Source organism: Canis lupus, chromosome 2 (assembly GCF_003254725.2).
Source record: "Canis lupus dingo isolate Sandy chromosome 2, ASM325472v2, whole genome shotgun sequence".
Taxonomy (NCBI): Eukaryota; Metazoa; Chordata; class Mammalia; order Carnivora; family Canidae; genus Canis; species Canis lupus.
In genome coordinates this window covers 5,560,613-5,579,625 of record NC_064244.1, presented here as the reverse complement: position 1 = coordinate 5,579,625, position 19,013 = coordinate 5,560,613, and the positions used below count along the sequence as shown (strand labels likewise).

At 42.2% G+C, this 19,013-nt stretch overlaps 1 protein-coding gene, 1 non-coding gene and 1 pseudogene across 10 annotated transcripts in view; all 3 read left to right on the top strand.

Annotated features, from left to right (window-relative positions):
• The window catches only part of PDSS1 (decaprenyl diphosphate synthase subunit 1), a 43,749-nt gene that overhangs the window by 8,588 nt on the left and 16,148 nt on the right, over positions 1 to 19,013 (top strand). For 8 of the 9 annotated variants that reach the window (XR_003142855.3, XR_007403764.1, XR_003142857.3 and 5 more), the window contains exons 4-7: positions 1,551 to 1,681; positions 14,213 to 14,354; positions 17,013 to 17,124; positions 17,225 to 17,334. Coding sequence is in view for 6 of the 9 variants with exons in the window: in XM_025463896.3 (XP_025319681.1) it covers positions 1,551 to 1,681; positions 14,213 to 14,354; positions 17,013 to 17,124; positions 17,225 to 17,334 (495 nt within the window). In the remaining 3 variants the exon portion in view is untranslated. Of the gene's footprint in view, positions 1 to 1,548; positions 1,682 to 14,128; positions 14,355 to 17,012; positions 17,125 to 17,224; positions 17,335 to 19,013 lie in introns of those variants that run through there. The other variant, XM_025463901.3, reaches the window with a different exon arrangement.
• On the top strand, positions 5,625 to 7,431 carry LOC112670392 (E3 ubiquitin-protein ligase Mdm2-like; annotated as a pseudogene).
• On the top strand, positions 6,858 to 6,961 carry LOC112670422 (U6 spliceosomal RNA). The gene has a single exon (XR_003142945.1). It is a non-coding gene; the product is annotated as a U6 spliceosomal RNA (small nuclear RNA).

Genomic DNA, 19,013 nt, shown 5'->3' with positions numbered 1-19,013 from the left:
TCCTTCAGGCTGCTTCCTGGTTTCCTCTCTGTCCCCTCCTCACCCTTTTTTGATCATCCTGCCATTTCTTTGGGTTCTGTTTGTTCCCACTTCTGTGTCCTCAGTTTATCTGTTCCTGTACTTAATGATTCCCAAATAATATGCCTGTTCCTCATTAAATTCTCTCTCTCAAAACCACACATCTGTCACTGGGCAGTTCCACGGAGTGTCTATGACTGTCTCAAACTTAACGGATCTGAAACTCTACGTTCCCCTCCTAATCGTTTGTTTTCTTTTCCTACTCATTCAAGGTAGCGCCCAGCAACCTGGGCAGGATTCTAGAATTGCTCCTCTCGTCCTTCCACATCCTCACCGGTCTCTAGCCTTCAGTCCCCATGGTCTAGGTCAAGCCACACCCAATTCTGTGGCCCTGTCACTGTTGCTCCCCCAGCAAGCATCCTTAGCCAGCGGCATCCCCTTCTTGCTCCCAGAGGAGCTGCACTTATCTCCAGGACAGCACCCCTCATACTGTGTATTGCAATTACTGTTTTATTTCTCCCCATCTAGACAGCTCCTCAAAGGCATTGGGGAGGAGCTGTCTTATTTTTCTTTGTAACCTCTGCATTTATTATCGTGCCTGGCTCTGAAGTTGATATTTTGGCGAATTAAAAGACAAGCCCACTGTACCATGTTCCCCTGAGCCTGGCTGAGGGTCCTCAGGTCTATTCTTAGCTCCCATTGCTTTGGGGACATAAGCTGTGATTCGTTCTAGGAAGTTCTTGAGAGGCAGGTACAACAGACATAAGTCCATCACCTCGAAGACTCTCCCTCCTCTTCATGAATCAAAATCCTACTTATTCTTTAATTACAGATCAAAGCTTTTATCCTCCATTAAATTTGGTTTTCTAGCCCACTCTGATTTCTCCCTTCTCTGAACTTTTGCTGCATCTAATTTATTACATTTCATTTAATTATGTCATTGCTCAGGTTGCCAGTCTGAATATTCTATATTAAAAAATGTATCTCCCCAGCTCAGTTCTAAGCTCACAATCAGGCAAACTTCCTCTGTGAATTTTTGACATCTGGCTGAGCCGGGCTGACTGATCCTGGCTTCTTCCAGCCGCCAGCTTATCTTCCTGTCCCTCATATACAGCTTTGCCTCCATACCCCAGACACCCCCTCAACTCCTGCTTCATTGGCTCCCACACTTCCCATCTTTGTCCTCTCCCTTCCTCCACCTTCTAAGCTGCTCCCAGCCTGTTCCTTTTTGGTCCCCAGGCCACCTTTCCTCCTCCTCCCCTGTTGGAGTCTTTGGGGACAGGCGGCACTGTTTGCGGTGGCCCTGTAGCCACTCTGGGCAGGCCAGGCATCACTTGTGGCCCAGCTGCAGCGCAGCCAGCCGGGTTTGTGGCCTTACAATGTTGGAACCTCTTCCAATTGAGTGTTGAATTTCTCAAGTGAAATGAGTACAGTGAGTACACTGAGATCAAATCAAAGTTTTGTCATAGAAATCCTGTTGCCTTTAATGTGCAATCATGATGCCACATTGACACAGAGAAACTTCATTTCAGGAGCTACTCATATCTACAACCGAACTTAAGGAAATGTCTGAATACTACTTTGATGGTAAAGGAAAAGCCTTTCGACCAATTATTGTGGTGCTAATGGCCCGGGCATGTAATATTCATCACAGTAACTCCCGGTGAGTTCTTTACTTTCACTCCTCAGTCGTTTTTATATTTGGCAAATCTTCCTACTCACGGTTGCCATTTAGTTCCCTGATGGAGAGATAGCGTTTATCTTAGAATCCACTTTGTTTCTGATTTTGAGTCACCAAAGTCACCTGGCCTGGGCATCTTCCCTTGCCACACTTTTTAATGTCCTAAAAGAACAACTTTAACTGTAAGGAACTATTTTGAAAAGAATTTTAAAAGCCAAATTGGGTTTCCTCACTCAGAAGTAAAGAATAGCAAGGTGTGTGCATACATGTAATCATCATAGACATGGGGCAGTTAGTCCAAAGGTTAATCATGATAAAGTCATGAGCTATGTGCCTATGCTGTGAGTCTGGGCACTACACGCCCTGTGGGCCTGCCTTCCTGTGACCGTCGGAAATTTGCCAAAGAAAAATCTTGGCAAAAGAATGCTAGTGGTCCTCAACTTTTATGTTTTGAATATATATAAAATGTTTAAATATTAAAGCCACCTCATTAAAGGAAATCTTAAAAGGATTGGCCCCTTACCCCAGGCAGCCGCCTCTGCTCCTCCCTCCTCCCCTCTGCACTTTTATTCATTCGGTACATGTGTGTAATCCTGTGCTTTGCTTTGTGTATTCCCCCTTTTTTCACTCTTGACCATGTCACTAGAGTGTGTCTTCATAGTTATTTTTATATCATGTGATCTGCTGAGGGAAGTCCCAGCACCCATCACATACTCATTCACTTCCCTCATGTTGAACATTTGTATTATAGTCCCTCTTCCCAGCGGAGCACACTTTAAGGAATGCCTCAGGAAGTGTCAGGGGTTGCCTCTTGGCAACTGCTGCCCTCAGCCCACTGCAGCCTTTTGTTCCCTGATGCTCCAGCACATTGCATCACCTCAGGGTGCCTCCCACTATAGCCCCCCACCCCCCAAGACTGCCCAGGTGCTCATAGTGAAGTGAGGCAGTGAAATCTCTGGCAGTGGACCACCCTCAGGACCATTTGCACTTCACCGGGAAGGCAGAGCAGCACAAATGAGCCAAATTTGAAATATATCTCACACCATCTAGAGCAGGGTTTCTCAGCCTTGACATTTGGGGCCAGATAATTCTTTGCATGGGGGCTGTGTGTTATAGATGGTAGCAGCGTCTCTGGCCTCTATCCATAAGATGCCAGTAACCCCCTCCTTGGCCAAGTTGATGACAACCAAAAATGTCTCCAGACATTGCCAAATGTTCCCAGGGGTGGGGGGGAGGGGGCAAAATCATCCCTGGTTGAAAACCACTTGTCTAGAAAGAGTACATATTTATAATTTCTCAGATTAATGTGTAATGCAGTTCATTACCCTCAGAGGTACCATGGGAAGGAAATATCCTGTATAGCTTTATATCCTCTTGTCATCCCCATGGTTGGAAGTGTTTTCAATTTGCCTTGCTGAAACTGTATAAACCGTTGGTTGCAGAAAACATGGGAGAATGTAACACAACAAAGGCAGTGCTAGGTTACAAAGTAAGTTTAGGAGCGCCTGACTGGCTTAGTAGAGCGTTAGACTCTTGATTTTGAGGTTGTGAGTTCAAGCCCCATGGTGAGGGTCGAGTTTACTTGAATAAAATAAAAAGTAAGTCGCACACTGCCCTTTCTGGGATGTTTTAGCCATGACCTCAATCCCCTGTAAGTGATGGGAGCAGGGCTCACCAGAGGCACAGTGCAGAGGCAGGGTCTGGCTACACTCTCCAAGCCCCCGCTTCTTAAGAATACTTGCTTTCTAAGAACCCTTTTGAATCAGGCTCTTAATTGGCTAAATATCTAAGCTGGCACTTCTTTCTGTGCCTCTTAATGCGAGAAGGGAGGGACATGGTGGCAGGACGGGAGACCTGGGCCATTTCCGGGTTCGATTCCTGAGAAAGACTTAGAATAGTAAGGACTAAAGGTAGCCATAGATGAGGGGTGGGACCTCACAGAGCTTCTATTTCTAGCCGGTGCCACTGGAGGCATCCTCTAGGCACAGGGGCACCAGCACCCATTCCAGAAATTCCTTTACTGGCTTGTTGGTAACGGCAGAATTGAGAGAGCCCTGCTTTATCATTTGACAAAGTTTAATGGCTTCTATGCGACTTATCAGACATCATCTTCTCATTTGTGAAATGTGTGTTATATAGGTTAATCAGAATCCTAGAGGGAATTTTGGAAAACCGAATAGAATAGACACCTAAGAAATTGCGAGGGGGAAAAACTACCTTTTATTGATTTTCCTTTTCCTTTACTAAGCTTTTCAGTGGTCCATTAAACATTCCTTGTCAGATTACTAGGACTTCTTAATCTGAAGTCCGTGAGGAGTCTCATGGGGATCTGTGAGTCCCTTAGAATTGCATGCAGAATTTTTTGTGTATTTGCATTTTTCTGGGGAAGGTTATCAGAAGTTCATAATATATCCTCAAAAGGTAACATGGCCCCAAAGAGCCTAAGACTCAATCTTTATATTTGCTGTCAATGTCCTGATAGCACAGTATCTGGGCAGGTAAAATAGGAACACACAAACAAAAAGACTCAGACTTGAAAGGTCCAGAACACAGCTGTAGTGGTTCTAAGGTGTGCCATGTAGATCTTCCTGCAATGAAGGACTCAGGGCTGGACCAGTTCTTGTTGGCAGAGAATCTTGAGTTCTCAGCCTCTTCAAGGATTGCGTCCATGCAGCAAATCCTTGCACCAGCGCCAGCCCACATCCAAGGCCTAAGAGAGGAAGGGCCATCATGGCTCCAGGACATGCCACAGATGGGCCTGCATTATAGAAACTTCTCCCTCTACCCAGTCCTGTTTCATCCTCTCCCTCCCACGGCTTTTGATCCCAGGGGCACTCCTGAGACAGATGTCTTGTACTTTAAACTTCAGAGTCTGCCTCCCAGAGAACCTAGTCTGCACTGGAGTTCAGCAAACTAACTATAGGTCAGGACTTATTTTATCAAAGAATCTGGATCAAAAATGAGCTTTAGAGTAAATAGATTTCTATAAAAGCCCTCTACTCACTGAACATAGCACAGCTGTAGTGTCTGATCTTTTTCAAACAAGCCAAGCTCCCTGCTCAGCAACCTCATTGAAGGGACCGACCTACTCTTGTCACCAATCTCAGTACCATCCATTCCTGTATGGAAGTCTTCCAGCACTAGAAGTGGATATCAGTGCCTGTGATTGGAATAACAGCACTGCTCACATTTTATTGGTCTTGATTTTGCCAACGGCCAGGTGGCACTGAATTCCACTGGTCCAGTTTACAAAGCCAGACATTGGTTAGATGGTACAGCTTATAAGGTGCCATTTTCATATTATGATATCAAAGGTCCAAGTGTGATAAAATCTTAAATGCAGAGGAGGTAACTTTTATTATTCTAATACAGACAAAGGAAATTACAAAAGCCTGCCCTGGAAAACTATAACAAAATAGTCCATACGGCAGCATCTTACTTAAATGATTCTTAAGATCAGGCCATTCACAATTTAGGAGCCATTCCTGGTTTCTGTGTGTGTTCTGAATCACTGAACCAGCCACTACGATAGTGATTAATGGGAGAGGCAAGAAAGTTGATGCCAAAAGAGAGGTTTTTGCTTTTAACCTAGGAGATGGCCCTTTTGATGTATCTGTATTCATTACTGAAATGGATCTTAAGGGCAACAGGGGGCACGCATCAGGCTTACCTTGACCAGTTGGGCTCCTTCTGTGCCCCGTGCAGCTGGAAGGAAAATGGAGCAAGAACCTGAGCCCAAGGGGCAGTCCTAACCCCTCTAACTCGGGTCCTATCACTGTCGCTATCAGGAGCCTCCTCTGGAACTAATGCATTCTAGCATCCCAGTGGCCTGGAGCCTGCAAGCAAAATGGTCCAGGTCATTGTGTTTCTGTGCCCAGTGAAGGGAACTGGGAAGTCTTGAGGGTCCCTGCTCTCCCTGCTAGGCATGCAGAAAATCCCATTTGGTGAAGAGCAGCTGTATTCACTGGTGATTAAAGCTAGATACCTGTGGTCAGCAACAGAGCACTTGTTCTACATCAAGCCAGGCAGATGTTCAGTACCAACATCTGTCTACTGATGGTCCTGTAAGTACCTCACAGATTCCAGCTTCTGAACAGACCCTAGGAGACCAAAGCCATTGCTGCTTTTAAAGTTGTTAAAGTCTGTCAGTTCACAGAAAGACACTTAGCCTATGAAAGAGGACTCCTTGGGCATCCCAGATCCAAGGTTAAGAGTTGCACTCAAGATACATGATACACACACACACACACACACACACACACAAAGATACATGATACACTATACTAATCTTCCTGAGATAGAAGCTATATTTTATCTTGGCCAGTATAACTAAATGATTACGAGATGAGAAGCAACAACATATTGTTTGTTGTTCTAGTGATCTTCCAGAGGATTTGTTTGCAGAGCCAAACGTCTCTGTGAAAGAGTACGGGAACATATATGCAGTGTTCTACACAAACGTGGTAGTGGTCAGTCAGCAGGGACCATCATATTCAGGCACATCTGTGAGTGATAATAGGCTTCATCTTGAAGATGAGTGTGATCAAAAGTACCCTGACGAGCTACAAGAAGAGAAACCTTTACCTTCAGATTTGGTATCTATACCATGTACCTCTTCTAGAAGGAGAGCAGTTAGTGAGGCAGGAGAACATTCAGATGAATGATCTGCTGAATGACAAAGCATCATCGATCTGATAGTATTTCCTGAGAGCATTTCCCTTTCCTTTGATGAAAGTCTCTATGTGTAATAAGGAAAGTACATTTTGAAAAAAGCAGTAGCAGTGAATCAATGGGGACTCTCACACCCAGATCTTGATGGCGTAAAGAGAATATTTAGGTAATCTGTTGGATCAGGATTCAGTTTCAGGTCAATTTAGTGTGGATTTTGAAGTTGAAACTCTCCATTCAGAAGATTGTAGCCTCAATGAAGATGGATAAGAACTGTCAGATGAAGATTATGAGGTACATCGCATAACTGCATCAAGCAGGGGAGAGTGATACAGATGCATTTGAAGAAGACCCTGAAATTTCCTTACTTGGCTATTTGTGTACTTCATGCAATGAAATGAGACATCCTCTTCCTTGTAACAGATGTTGGGCCCTTTTTGAGAATTGGCTTCCTGAAGATAAAGGAAAGATGAAGAGAAAATGCCTGTGAGTGTTCACTTCAGCAAATACACTAAAATTGGAATGATACAGGGAAGATTAGCATGGCCCCTGTGCAAGGATAATATTCAAATTTCTGAAGCATTCCATATTTTTAACACTGACAAAAAATAGTGAAGCTTACAAATTTTAAAGATAAAGAGAAAATCCTGAAAGCAGCTCAAGACAAGGTCCTTAATCTACAAGGGTAGAAATATTAGACTGGCATCAGACCTATCCACAGAGACCTGGCAGGCCAGAAAGGACTAGCATGATATATTCAGGGTGCTAAATGAGAGAAACATGTAGCCAAAAATACTTTATCTGGCAAGACTTTTATAGAGAATGGAGGGAGAGATAAACAGCTTCCAGGACAAAAAGAAACTAAAAGAATTTGTGATCACAAAACTAGCCCTGAAAGAAACATTAAAGGGATCCTGTAAGTGAAGAAAGAGCCTAAAAGCAACACAGACCAGAAAGGAACAAAGACAATATACAGATGACTTTACAGGTAATACAATTGCAGTACATTCATATCATTCAGTAGTTAATCTAAATGTAAATGGGCCAAATGCTCCAATCAAAAGACACAGAGTATCAGATTGGGTAAGAAAGCAACACCCATTGGGGATCCCTGGGTGGCTCAGCGGTTTAGCACCTGCCTTCATCGCAGGGTGTGATTCTGGAGTCCCAGGATCGAGTCCCACATCGGGCTCCCTGCATGGAGCCTGCTTCTTCCTCTGCCTGTGTCTCTCATGAATAAATAAATAAAATCTTTAAAAAAAAAAAAAAAAAAAAGGATAGAATTCTGAAATATCTCCCAAACTGTATACGTTAACATCTCGACTTGTCTTTAAATAGGAATCTTGAGCAAAGTAGTGAAAATAACCACTTTGATTTAAGGTCCCAGATTTTCCTCTCATGTAAGCCAATTATATGTACTCAGGTAAGAACAATAAAATTAACTGGACTGTAAGTTTACAATAGAACTGAGGAATATAATTTTACATAGCAAATTTGTGTGCCAGTTACTAAGAGTGCAGTATATTAAACTTTAAGGCAAAACCATACATACATATGACTTCTCCATATATGTATATGAAAGTAGGAAACATGGCCACAGGAATTAGCACCTTAGCCAAGGACTGGTCCTCAGAAGTGCAGGAAAGCTTTATTGAGATTTATAATTAGCTTGAACTAAGAATCTTTCTGAGGAGAGTTGATAGGAAAAATGAGATTATAAACACTGTATATTCAAGGTATATTATGCATTGACTATGCTATTGACAAAACATTCACATCTGTACATAGTTTCATTCTAGTGCCTCTGCATTACAGATGTCCTCTTGATTGTCTAAACGTTTAGTGTGTGTGTATATATATATATATAATTTATTGACTTACAAATAAAAACATTAAATGTTTGATTAAAAACTGTTTCAAGAATATGACTATTGGACCTTATAAATAATTTCGTATTACTGAGTTTTGTTTAAAAAGAAATTATATTTGAGTATCATCTGTTTGGGTAATCAGAGGCACATGTGTGAAGGTGCTTTTCTTTTTAAAATAGCCAGGCCTGCCCACTGTGGCAGAACATATATTAAAGGACAGCTTGACGCAGTTGGGAGCCTCCAAGGCATTGAATAGACTCAACTTGAGAGTATGATGTTACAGTTTAGTAGGGCCATGCAATGCTGTTCTCTCCCTGTGCGCGTGTGTTATCACAGGGCAGGTCAGCTTACGTAGTTTCTCAGCTAGTGATGGTGAATGGTCTGGAAGGGATGGAGCAGGGAGGGGACTTGGGCTAGCCACCTTGCTACTTGTCAGCGTGAAAACCCAATTGTTATTGCTTGTAATTTCTCTGTATCATCTAGGAAACTGAATTCCATGAGGCCAAGAACCTCTTCTTTTAAAAAAAAAAAAAAAAGATTTTATTTATTCATGAGAGACACAGAGAGTCAGAGACATAGGCAGAGGGAGAAGCAGGCTCCCTGCGGGGACCCGGATGCAAGACTTGTTCCCGGGATCATGCCCTGAGCCAAAGGCAGGCACTCAACCACTGAGCCACCGAGGCATTCCCCAAGAACCTCTTCTTGATTATGACACACATGTATGGGGGCTCGATAAGAACTGATTGAGCGAATCAAAGCATTGGGACCGGAGTCTTATAGCTGGCTTTAAAGCAGGAGCCTGCCTACATAGACCAGGGTTAGCTGTTGGCATCGTTTAGTTCCCTTTCATTTTTAATAAGGGTTTTTAAGTTACTAATTAGTGTGTAGGCGTCTGTTGGCTTGTGAAGGTAACTATAAGTTGTGCCGTTTTATCTTGAAGAGTTTGTAGTCGGACTTGCTGGTGTTAGGATTCTGAATGGGGCTTTGATCTAGGCTTTACAAAAAAGTGTTTCTTCAGTTTAGAAAAAATACCAACTGTTTAAAAGTTTGTGGCTGTTTTTCCCATCCTAAAGTCAGCTTTCAATTATATATGGCAGGGAATTTTTTTTTTTTACATTTTCAAATACTCCTTTAAAAAGACAAATATATGAAAGCAGCAGTGTATAAGGTGCTCAGAAGCGTTGAATATGTTGTTATAAAACGGACTATTAACAAGAATTAATAAAAAGCAGAAAAAAATTTTTAAAAGGGATCTTGAAGTAGAGTCTATAACAAAGAACACCAACTGAGGTGGAGGAGATTTTGATAACCAGATGGCCATTGATTTATTGGTGAGGTCAAGCTCAAGCATAAGGACATCAGTGAGAACAAGAGGCCTGCAAGACTTAATAAACATACCCCGTGCACCCTCTTCCAGCACCCAGCACACCAAGATGGTGTCATCACGGAAGGAATCAAGCACACTTCCATTCACTGTGCCCAATTTGAAGAAAAAACTAATGCTTTGCTGATTGTATAGTACCAGCTCTGTGGAAAAAGCTGTGTGCAAAGCCAGCCTGGCTGAGTTGTAGGTCTAGACTTCACGATGGCAGATTGCTCTCCACAATACCCATAGATCCGTAACTTCTGCAGTGAGTCTTCAGTGGCAAGAACAGTAACATGAACCCTTGCACCATCTGTGATGCAGCTTTGTAGGCGTCCAGTCTGTCTGGAGATATATCTAAAATATCAGGAGCTGCTGTGCTTGGATATCAATTCTTTTCTTTTGGTGTTAGAAATGCTCCTGAATTCCTGACTTTGGTGGAGAATGAGTATTTGTACTTTTATCAGCTAACAACTAGGAAATGCAGTTTATATCCTGAAGCATTGGATGGAGAAGGAGAAGGACTTTATTTGCATTTTAAGTAGTGAATTTCTTCAGGACCAAAGCGATAAAGTACTCTGTCTTAGCCTTGAAAACTCCTAAAGGCGCAGAGTGTAAGAGGGCAGAGAGTCATTCTCCAAGATCGTGCAGGTGAGCAAGTGAGCCGCTCTGCTCCTGGGCTGTGAAGAGACTTGGGGAGTCAGTAGCATAAGACCTCGAACTCGAACTAACCCCTCTAGGTTTCAGGGCATGTTTATTTTTTTAGGATTTTATTTATTTATTCATGAGAGACACACACAGAGAGAAGCAGAGACACAGAGAGAAGGAGAAACGGGCTCCATGCAGGGAGCCTGATATGGGACTCCATCCCAGGATCCTGGGATGACAACCTGAGCCAAAGGCAGACGCTCAACCACTGAGCCACCCAGGTATCCCTCAGGGCATGTTTAGAATAGGAGAGTGCCCTCCTGTTTCATTTGCCCATGATTTAGAGACAGTACAACCATTAATCAGAAAGTCTGAGTTGGTACCAAAACCTGTCTCTAGGAAAGCTTCCATTTGTGGCTCATGGTGAATCAAATGAAGACCACTGCCTGAAAGAACAGCATTTCCCAAACTTTGTGCTTCAGAATCACCTGCCGTGCTTTTCTCCAGTGCAGATTCCTAAGCCTCATCATCAGATTCTGACAAGGTAGACAAGGGATATATGTTTAAAAAACACGAAGTTTGTCAAAGTCCTAGCAAGCAAAGTGAAACACTTATTTTTAGAATTGTTAGACAAAAAGAATGATTTGGAAATAAAAGCTCCTGTGTCTCTTATCCTAAAGGGAAGCCACATTTTCTATTTAAATTTGCTTCTCACGTTTGTTCTGAACCAAAGTAATCAATGAACAAAGTTTGAATTTCTGTTTGGAGACAATTTTCCCACCCTGGGGGTTTTACTTGGAATTTGTTAAAAGACTTCACATTATGCTCAGTCAGTTAAGCATCCGACTCTTGATTTCGACTCAGGTCATGGTCTCAGGGTTAAGCATCCGACTCTTGATTTCGACTCAGGTCATAATCTCAGGGTTGTGGGGTCAAGCCCCACATTGTCGTTAGGCTCCCCACTCAGTAGGGTGTCTACTTCTCTCCCCTTCCTCTCCCTCTTCCCCCATCCCTGTGCTCTCTCTCTCTCTCTCTCTCTGTCTCTAAAATAAAAAAAACAAAACAAAAAAGACTTAACAGTGCATGTGAGTGTGAATAAGGAAAAAAAGCATTTTGCTTCAATGACATGTAAGCTGGGTAGAGAGTATGTGGGGGTGGGGCGTGTCATATTGTTCCACCTATTCTTTCTGTGCTTCAAATACTGTATTATAAAAATTTTGTTGTAAGTCTAAAGAAGAGGAAAAAACAAACATCCCAGGGCTGCTGAATCATCACATACTCGTGCGTGTGTGAAGTCCAGGGGACAGAGCCAACTTGCAAGCCAAGGGCCTCCTTTTTCTCATGCTGTCTTGCCAGTCTGACTTTTCTTAGCACCTCTCCTAGAAGCTGAGAAAGTGTGTCAGCTATTTTCCAGTAGGAAGTGGAAATGGTGCCCAGCTTTTTGAAGGCATGACTCAGTTTGGCTCTTTGGAGATTTCATCTTAAAGACAGTGTGAGAGTTTTCTGTAATAAGTAAATTTTAGTTCTAGCCTTTACACTGTGCTGTGGAAGAGTGTGGCAGTGTTTTCCAGACATTAGCCAACACACATTAAAGCTTAGTTTTGTACGAAGAAGGACATCAGATACCATTAGAAAACATCTAAAATACGTTTCTCATATGTAGGGGGGTGTCGCAATGCCAAATAACATTCTAAGCAAGAATCCTAATTGCATCAGTCAGTAATTTAGCCATGTAAAATGGCCTTTCTGTGTACATCCAGTCTATAAGATTTCAAAATATTTTAAGAAATCTTTGTTCTAATATCCTCAAATCACAAAAACTCCAGTGTCTCAATAAGCACTGCCATTTCTCTGCAACTTCCCGGCAGGAACCCCTGTGCGCTGACATAGTTCGTGCTAGTGGAGGTCAGACCCTGCTTACGAGAGCTTGAGAAAGACTAGGGACCCTCACAGTGGTATTTAAAGATAAGTTCTGCTACTCACCATCAGAAAGTGTAAATTAGACCAAAACACTGTGGAGAAAAATATCCTAAAAGATAGCCTTTATTACGAAACACCCATAAATGGCTACATTTTTCTGTGCATTTGAACTCAAGTAAGATAAGGTCCAATACATTTACCTGTAAAATATTTGAGGTCAAAGCCTCCTGCTGTGAGGTCTGTGAGGGTCTCACTGAGGGCTTCAAAAGAAGCTCCTAGAAGCCTTCAGGGCATTTATCGCGATTATGGTCAGGACATCAGAATTCATCCTTACCTTCTGTTGCTTTACTTCTCCCACCTCTGAAGAACGTGGTGTGATCTGGAAGGATTTAGGACTCTTAAGATTATGACAGTTTAATAAATAATAGCACTTTACAAGTGATTCTGGGCTAAAAGTAGTTGGAAGGATCTGAGGTTTCATTCTGAAATGTTAGCTAAGAGTTGCCAGCAAAGCACCATATTTTAAAGTTATATTTAAGGCAAGATCAGATGACATTCTCCAGATTGATTTAGTGTCTGTAGTTAAATACCAGTATCTAGAATGCACTTGTACTTCATTTTCCATTGCTTTCTACTAGATGTGACGAATTAAGATGGGCACTATTTTTTGCAGATGTTCTGACTAGATTTTTTTTTTTTTTTTTTTTTAAAGAAAAAATCCCCTTTGAACATCCCTCTCACTCTTCTCTCTCAGAGATAGCGTGATGATGTTTGGAAAGTCAGCCATTGGAATGAGTTAAACATTTGGTTAGCACGTGTTTAAGTCGGGCCCGTATTTTTAGTTCAGAAAACTCCCTTGGTTATTTCCCCAATTTGATTTTCTCCAAATTCAATTTTTAAAAATACCCATAGGTAATGATAGTGATAATGATGATTAAAAAGGAAGGGCACATTCCCTTTTAATTGTAAAACTCACACCCATGTATCCTCTTGAGAGTGCCTCTCGCATATATTGTCTTATAGCCAGGGAAGAGAAGTTTCAGTTTGTAATGCAAAGGTTAAACATGGATTGGAACGCAGTTTTGACCAAAATTCTATCTTGGTTCTTGAGGTCTTCTTCCTAAAATATTTCATTTAACACAGTATTAAAAGCTTTAGGGGCACCTGGGTGGCTCAGTGGGTTAAGCATCTGCCTTCAACTCAGGTCATGATCCCACGTCCCTGGGATCAAGTCCCACATCAGGCTTCCTGCCCAGTGGGAGTCTGCTTCTCCCTCTCCCTCTGCCTGCTGCTCTCCTGCTTGTGCTTGCTCTCATTCTGTCAAATAAATCTTAAAAAAAAAACAAAAAAAAAACTTTAAACATAGTGACATGGGTTCTAAAGTACGCTTTTCCACAACGCTTCTTAACCTGCCTCCCTCATGCACCCCTGAGATCTACTCGTAACCTAATCATTAACTTGTACCAACTGCCCAAGATGCCCAAGACCATGATTATGGGGCATAAAGGTGATTCTTCAGCCTGATGGCCAGCCTTCTGAGCTGTTTAAGCTTTTTTGGTTGTAAATCATATGAATCCTCCTTCTAAATGTGCTGTCCATAAAACAGAATTTTGGCCGGGTATCTTAGGCGTTTTAAGAATGTTCTCCAAAGGAGCAGCTTGGGTGGTTCAGTGGTTTACTGCTGCCTTCAGCCCAGGGCCTGATCCTGGAGACCCAGGATCGAGTCCCACGTCCGGCTCCCTGCATGGACCCTGCTTCTCCCTCTGCCTGTGTCTCTGCCTCTCTCTCTCTCTCTCTCTCTCTCTCTGTCTTTCATAAATGAATGAATGAATGAATGAATGAATGAATGAATAAAATCTTTTTAAAAAAAGAATGTTCTCCAAATATTAGAAATGGCTCTGTAGGGAAGCCAAAGTGTTTATACAGTTTCTCTTAGAGAAATAAAATTCTTTATCCTAGATCGGATGTCCAGTTTTCACAAGATGATTGCTGAGAAGGTTATAGGCGGCGTCTCTTTAAAAAGCATTGCTTTCTGTTAACTAGAGATGTGCAAGCAAGCCAGCGCTCCATAGCCTTAATTGCAGAAATGATCCACACTGCTAGTCTGGTACACGACGATGTCATTGACGATGCAAGTTCTCGGAGAGGAAAACACACGGTTAATAAGATCTGGGGTGAAAAGAAGGTATGATGTTTTGTTTCCTTTTCATCTTCTTACCCATTCACATGCTCTTTGGATTGCATTTATTTTTCAGATTTGTCTCATTAAGTAAAATATGTCTCCTCAAATGCGGCCTTCCAATTTTCAGAATAGTCTTCATGTCTTGTCTGTGTACATATATTTGATAATAGAGAAAACCATAAAAAAATAAGCTTCATATTTCTGGTTATTCACAGTTTTATTTAGAATTCCTTTTGATCATAGAGAAAGGGATTTTTTTTGTGATCCAAAAAGCATATTTCATGAGGAACCATAAATTTTACTTTTGGGCTTAGATTACTCAGATTCAATTTAATTCTTTAACCTTTTAATGACTGCCATGTGCAAGAATGTCATGGCAAGTGAATAAAATTGAAATATATATGTATGCTACATACATGTTTTTAAAATATAAATATGTAAAAAGTTATATATACACACATAACTGCAAAAATTTAACATTTTTAAATAGAGGCTCTATATTGAGTTTGGTTCATACATGTATATTTTAGAGCATATTTCCATAGTAATTTATTAGCACCTCTTGAGGGGGGTATGTATAAAGGGGAGTTTTGCCTAAAGATACTTAAATCACTGGTTGAAGATGGGAAGGAGCTGAACCAATGAACACTAGGAGGGACAGGGCCTTTGGAGGCGGCGTCCCCCCACACGTGCCCCCATTGGCCGCTCTGCCCATTTGAAGCAGAGACACAGCAGAGTGAACAAGTTTCCCTCCGCTTACCTTCCCTCACGTGTGTGTATATATAGCACCAGCTTCACTCCTGTTTCCTAATTGGCCTTATGAAAAAGAAGAAATGCATATTAATTGTCAGCCTCACAGGCTGGTTTTGCTTTTGTGTACATGACTTGGCTGTGTAATCAAGTCATGTGATCTCCTCTATAAATCTTTTATTTCAAATTTTAAATTAAAGGTTTTGTATCCTGCTGACAGAATTCCATACATCAGAATGTGGTTTTTAAAAAAAGTGGTGGGGGCATTACCCAGTTTCATTTTGGAGGGGTCACAGGTACTTGATGACATGTCCCTGTAGTGAGCCGAATGGTTTCAGGCTGTCCTACAGCCTTAAAGAGAACAAATTCACAGTCTCTCTCCTGCAACGGTGATCACCACTGTTGGGGCCTCTTGCAGCCTGGGACTGGTCTGCCTTGCGTGGCCCACCTGCCAGCTCCCTCCCCTTTTCTGCCTCTTAGTGGAAAGTACTTGTGTTTCCAGTGAAAATCTGGCCACACAGCGCCTCCTCCAGGAGCCTCAGTGGTTGCCTGGGGCCCAGCATTTCCTTCCTTCAGCCTCTCTTACCTGGCAATCCCCAAAGCCCCGTCTGGTGGCTTCACTATGCAGAGGCCAGCAAGAGGAGAGACCTAAAAGCCCAGAGATCCAGAGTCCTGATGATGTGAGGATGCCAGTGACGTCAGGGTGGATGAGGGATGTATCTGTGGAGATATATATATATAATATATATATATATATATATATATATAATATATATATTATATATCATAATGGGGACAGTGACTCTAAATGTGTTTTTATGTTTATGTTGAGATAATTTGTATAACATGCTGTGTACAGTGATTAATAGGTAAACATACTGAACATCACTTATTTTAGATACTAGAGCTAAGACAATAAAAACTTAAAATAAGGTATTGAAAATTCTATGAATTAAGATTTCTCAGAAATCTAGCATTTATGATTTATGACTAATGACAACACAAAACTCAGGCATAGCTTTATTATTTTATTTTTATTTTTTTAAAGATTTTATTTATTCATGAGAAACACAGAGAGAGAGAGGGAGGGAGGGAGAGAGGCAGAGAGAGAAGCAGGCTCCACACAGGGAGCCTGATGTGGGACTCGATCCTGGGACTCCAGGATCATGCCCTGGGCTGAAGGCAGGCACTAAACCACTGAGCCACCCAGGGATCCCCTCATGCATAGCTTTAAATATGCAGATGAGTATATCTGATTACAGAGTACAATTCAATTATGTATAATTTATAACAAGCTGTAACTGCAGTAGGGGCATTGACTCCCAATCTAAAGAAGATCGTGTAGCACAAAGAACATTGAACTTGGAGCCAGGATTCCTTCGGTTTGCTTTTCAGTGAGACAAGGGTGTGTTGTGCTGAGTGCCCTGGAGGAGTTTGGTCCATAGGGAATCAGGCAGGGAGATAGCGGTTTGAAGGGGTGCCGCGCTCACACAGGAGACTGGTGTCTTCACATGGAGGAATCCGGGTGGGTTTCCTGGAAGTGTTACCCGAGCTAACTGCAGACGAGGCTGCTCTTCTAGGTAGAAGAGATGTAAGCACAGAGGCACAATAGCCCAATTTGAGTGGGGAGCCCTGTTTCAGCTGAGGGCCACCATACTCTGGTGGGGCCGGGGGTGGTGGCAGCCCCAGGTATATATATACTTGCTCAGTTCCACCGATGTCCCCAGTCTGTTACTGATTGTGACCCACAGTCTTGCTGAGGAGGAGGGAGGGGAAGACCACAGCCAAGATGGACCGCCCCACCCCCACCCCACTCTGAGGAGCCAGCTCCATTGATATTTTTGGATATCAATGATATTGATATTTTTCTACTCTGATATTTTTCTCAGAATGGGTTTTCTTCTTTTCTAGGCTGTTCTTGCTGGCGATTTAATTCTTTCTGCAGCATCCATGGCTCTGGCACGAATTGGAAATACCACTGTTATATCTATTTTAACACAAGTTATTGAAGATTTGGTGCGTGGTAGGTTAATTCTGATTTTCTTCTATCTTATTTGGAATCTCCGTATAATTAGCCAGGCAAATCAAGCCGTCTTGCAAATGACCGCTTTCTTTCTTTATAGGTGAATTTCTTCAGCTAGGGTCAAAAGAAAATGAGAATGAAAGATTTGCACACTACCTTGAAAAGACCTTCAAGAAGACTGCCAGCCTGATAGCCAACAGTTGTAAAGCAGTATGTACGTTCTGTCTTTGTTCAAGTTAAAAAAAAAAAAAGAAAAGCCTCATGGCACTTTTTGGGGGAGCTAATTTTCCTGGGGAACATTTCATTGGAGAACCTAAAAATAGTAACCCAAATCCCAAGAGGTCATTGAGAAAAGAATTACATCCCCAAACAGCGGAGAACTTCTGCTGTGGGTTTTGTTTCTGCTGTCTTCTGTTGCTGTGCGGACATCTTTGCCTTTCATCTTTCCTCCCAAGAGCAGAAGCAAAATAAGCCCTCTTCACCCCATCTCATCTCTAAACTGTGTGACGCTTTGAACAACTTCTCATAAATGATGTCTTTCACAATTGCTGTCCCATATATCATTTCTGACATTTTACCCCTAAAAAGTTATGAAGTGCCGTGTTCTTAAATATATTCTTTGCCCAGGAGAAAACACCTCTTAGGTTGCATTACTGTTCTTTGTCCTGTGCTATGAGTCTTTTTCCATGAAATATAAACAAGCCATTTTTCAGGGCAGCAGGGTGGCTCAGTTAGTTAAGTGTCTCACTCTTTTTTTTTTTTTTTTTTTTAATTTTATTTATTCATGAGAGACAGAGAGAGAGGCAGAGACACAGGCAGAGGGAGAAGCAGGCTCCATGTAGGGAGCCTGACGTGGGACTCGATCCTGGGTCTTCAGGATCACGCCCTGGGCTGAACGCAGCGCTAAACTGCTAAGCCACCCGGGCTGCCTGTCTCACTCTTGGTTTTAGCTCAGGCCTTGATCTCAGGGTCATGAGTTCAAACCCTGCATGGAGCCTACTTAAAAAAAAAAAAAAACAAAAAAAAAAAACAAGACGTTTTGCTTTGGATATAAATCCAATGTAAACCATAACTTTTTCTCTCCCTGGCCTTCCTTCCACTCTTTTTTTAAAAAGTCAGTATTCTCCTTAATCTGTCAACTAGAACATGTGGGATTCAGGACTCGCCCCTAAATGAGAGCCAGTTCTCTCCATAGAATTGCTCATCTAACGTATCTCAGCCTAACCAATGTGGCAGAGACACATCCTGGGCAAGCACTGGCCCCTTGCAATCAAAGCAGCAACAGAGGGAGCATTCCAAGGGGCAGGTGCACATTGCTGCCATCACGCCCTCTTAATATTACTGCAGTTGAGGAGCTTTTCCTCAGCCTCTCCGGTGAAAAAGGTCCCTTGCCAATAGTGTCTCGCTTTTGAAAAGTTCAGGAAGTGGATAATTGCAAGTCATAAAAGAATTAAGACATTTTCTTCCTGAAAAGACTAATTGAAACTCTAAGAAATGTGAGTTACATAGAACATGCTGGCCACCATTTCAGCCATTTTTGTCTTTATTGAAAGGGCTGATATTTTATTTCCAAGGAATTGCAAGTGTAGTTTTTAAAATACATGGTTGAAAATATGATAGACGTTAGAATGCTGAATTAGAGAATGACTGATTTGAAAAGAGGTGCCATAAAGCTGTTACATTAACCCTTCGTTGAACATCATATGTTTGATGGTCAAAGTCTCCACGAAGATAGACCGCCAATCTCATAAGGCACACTAGGGCGCTAGGTGAAGCTCACAGATGATCTCATGAGCTGGAGCCTGCAGGAGGAAGCGTTGGTGGGCAGTGGGACTGTTGGAACTAGACGTTCTGAGATCGTCATTCACACAGTGTCCCACAGAACCAGG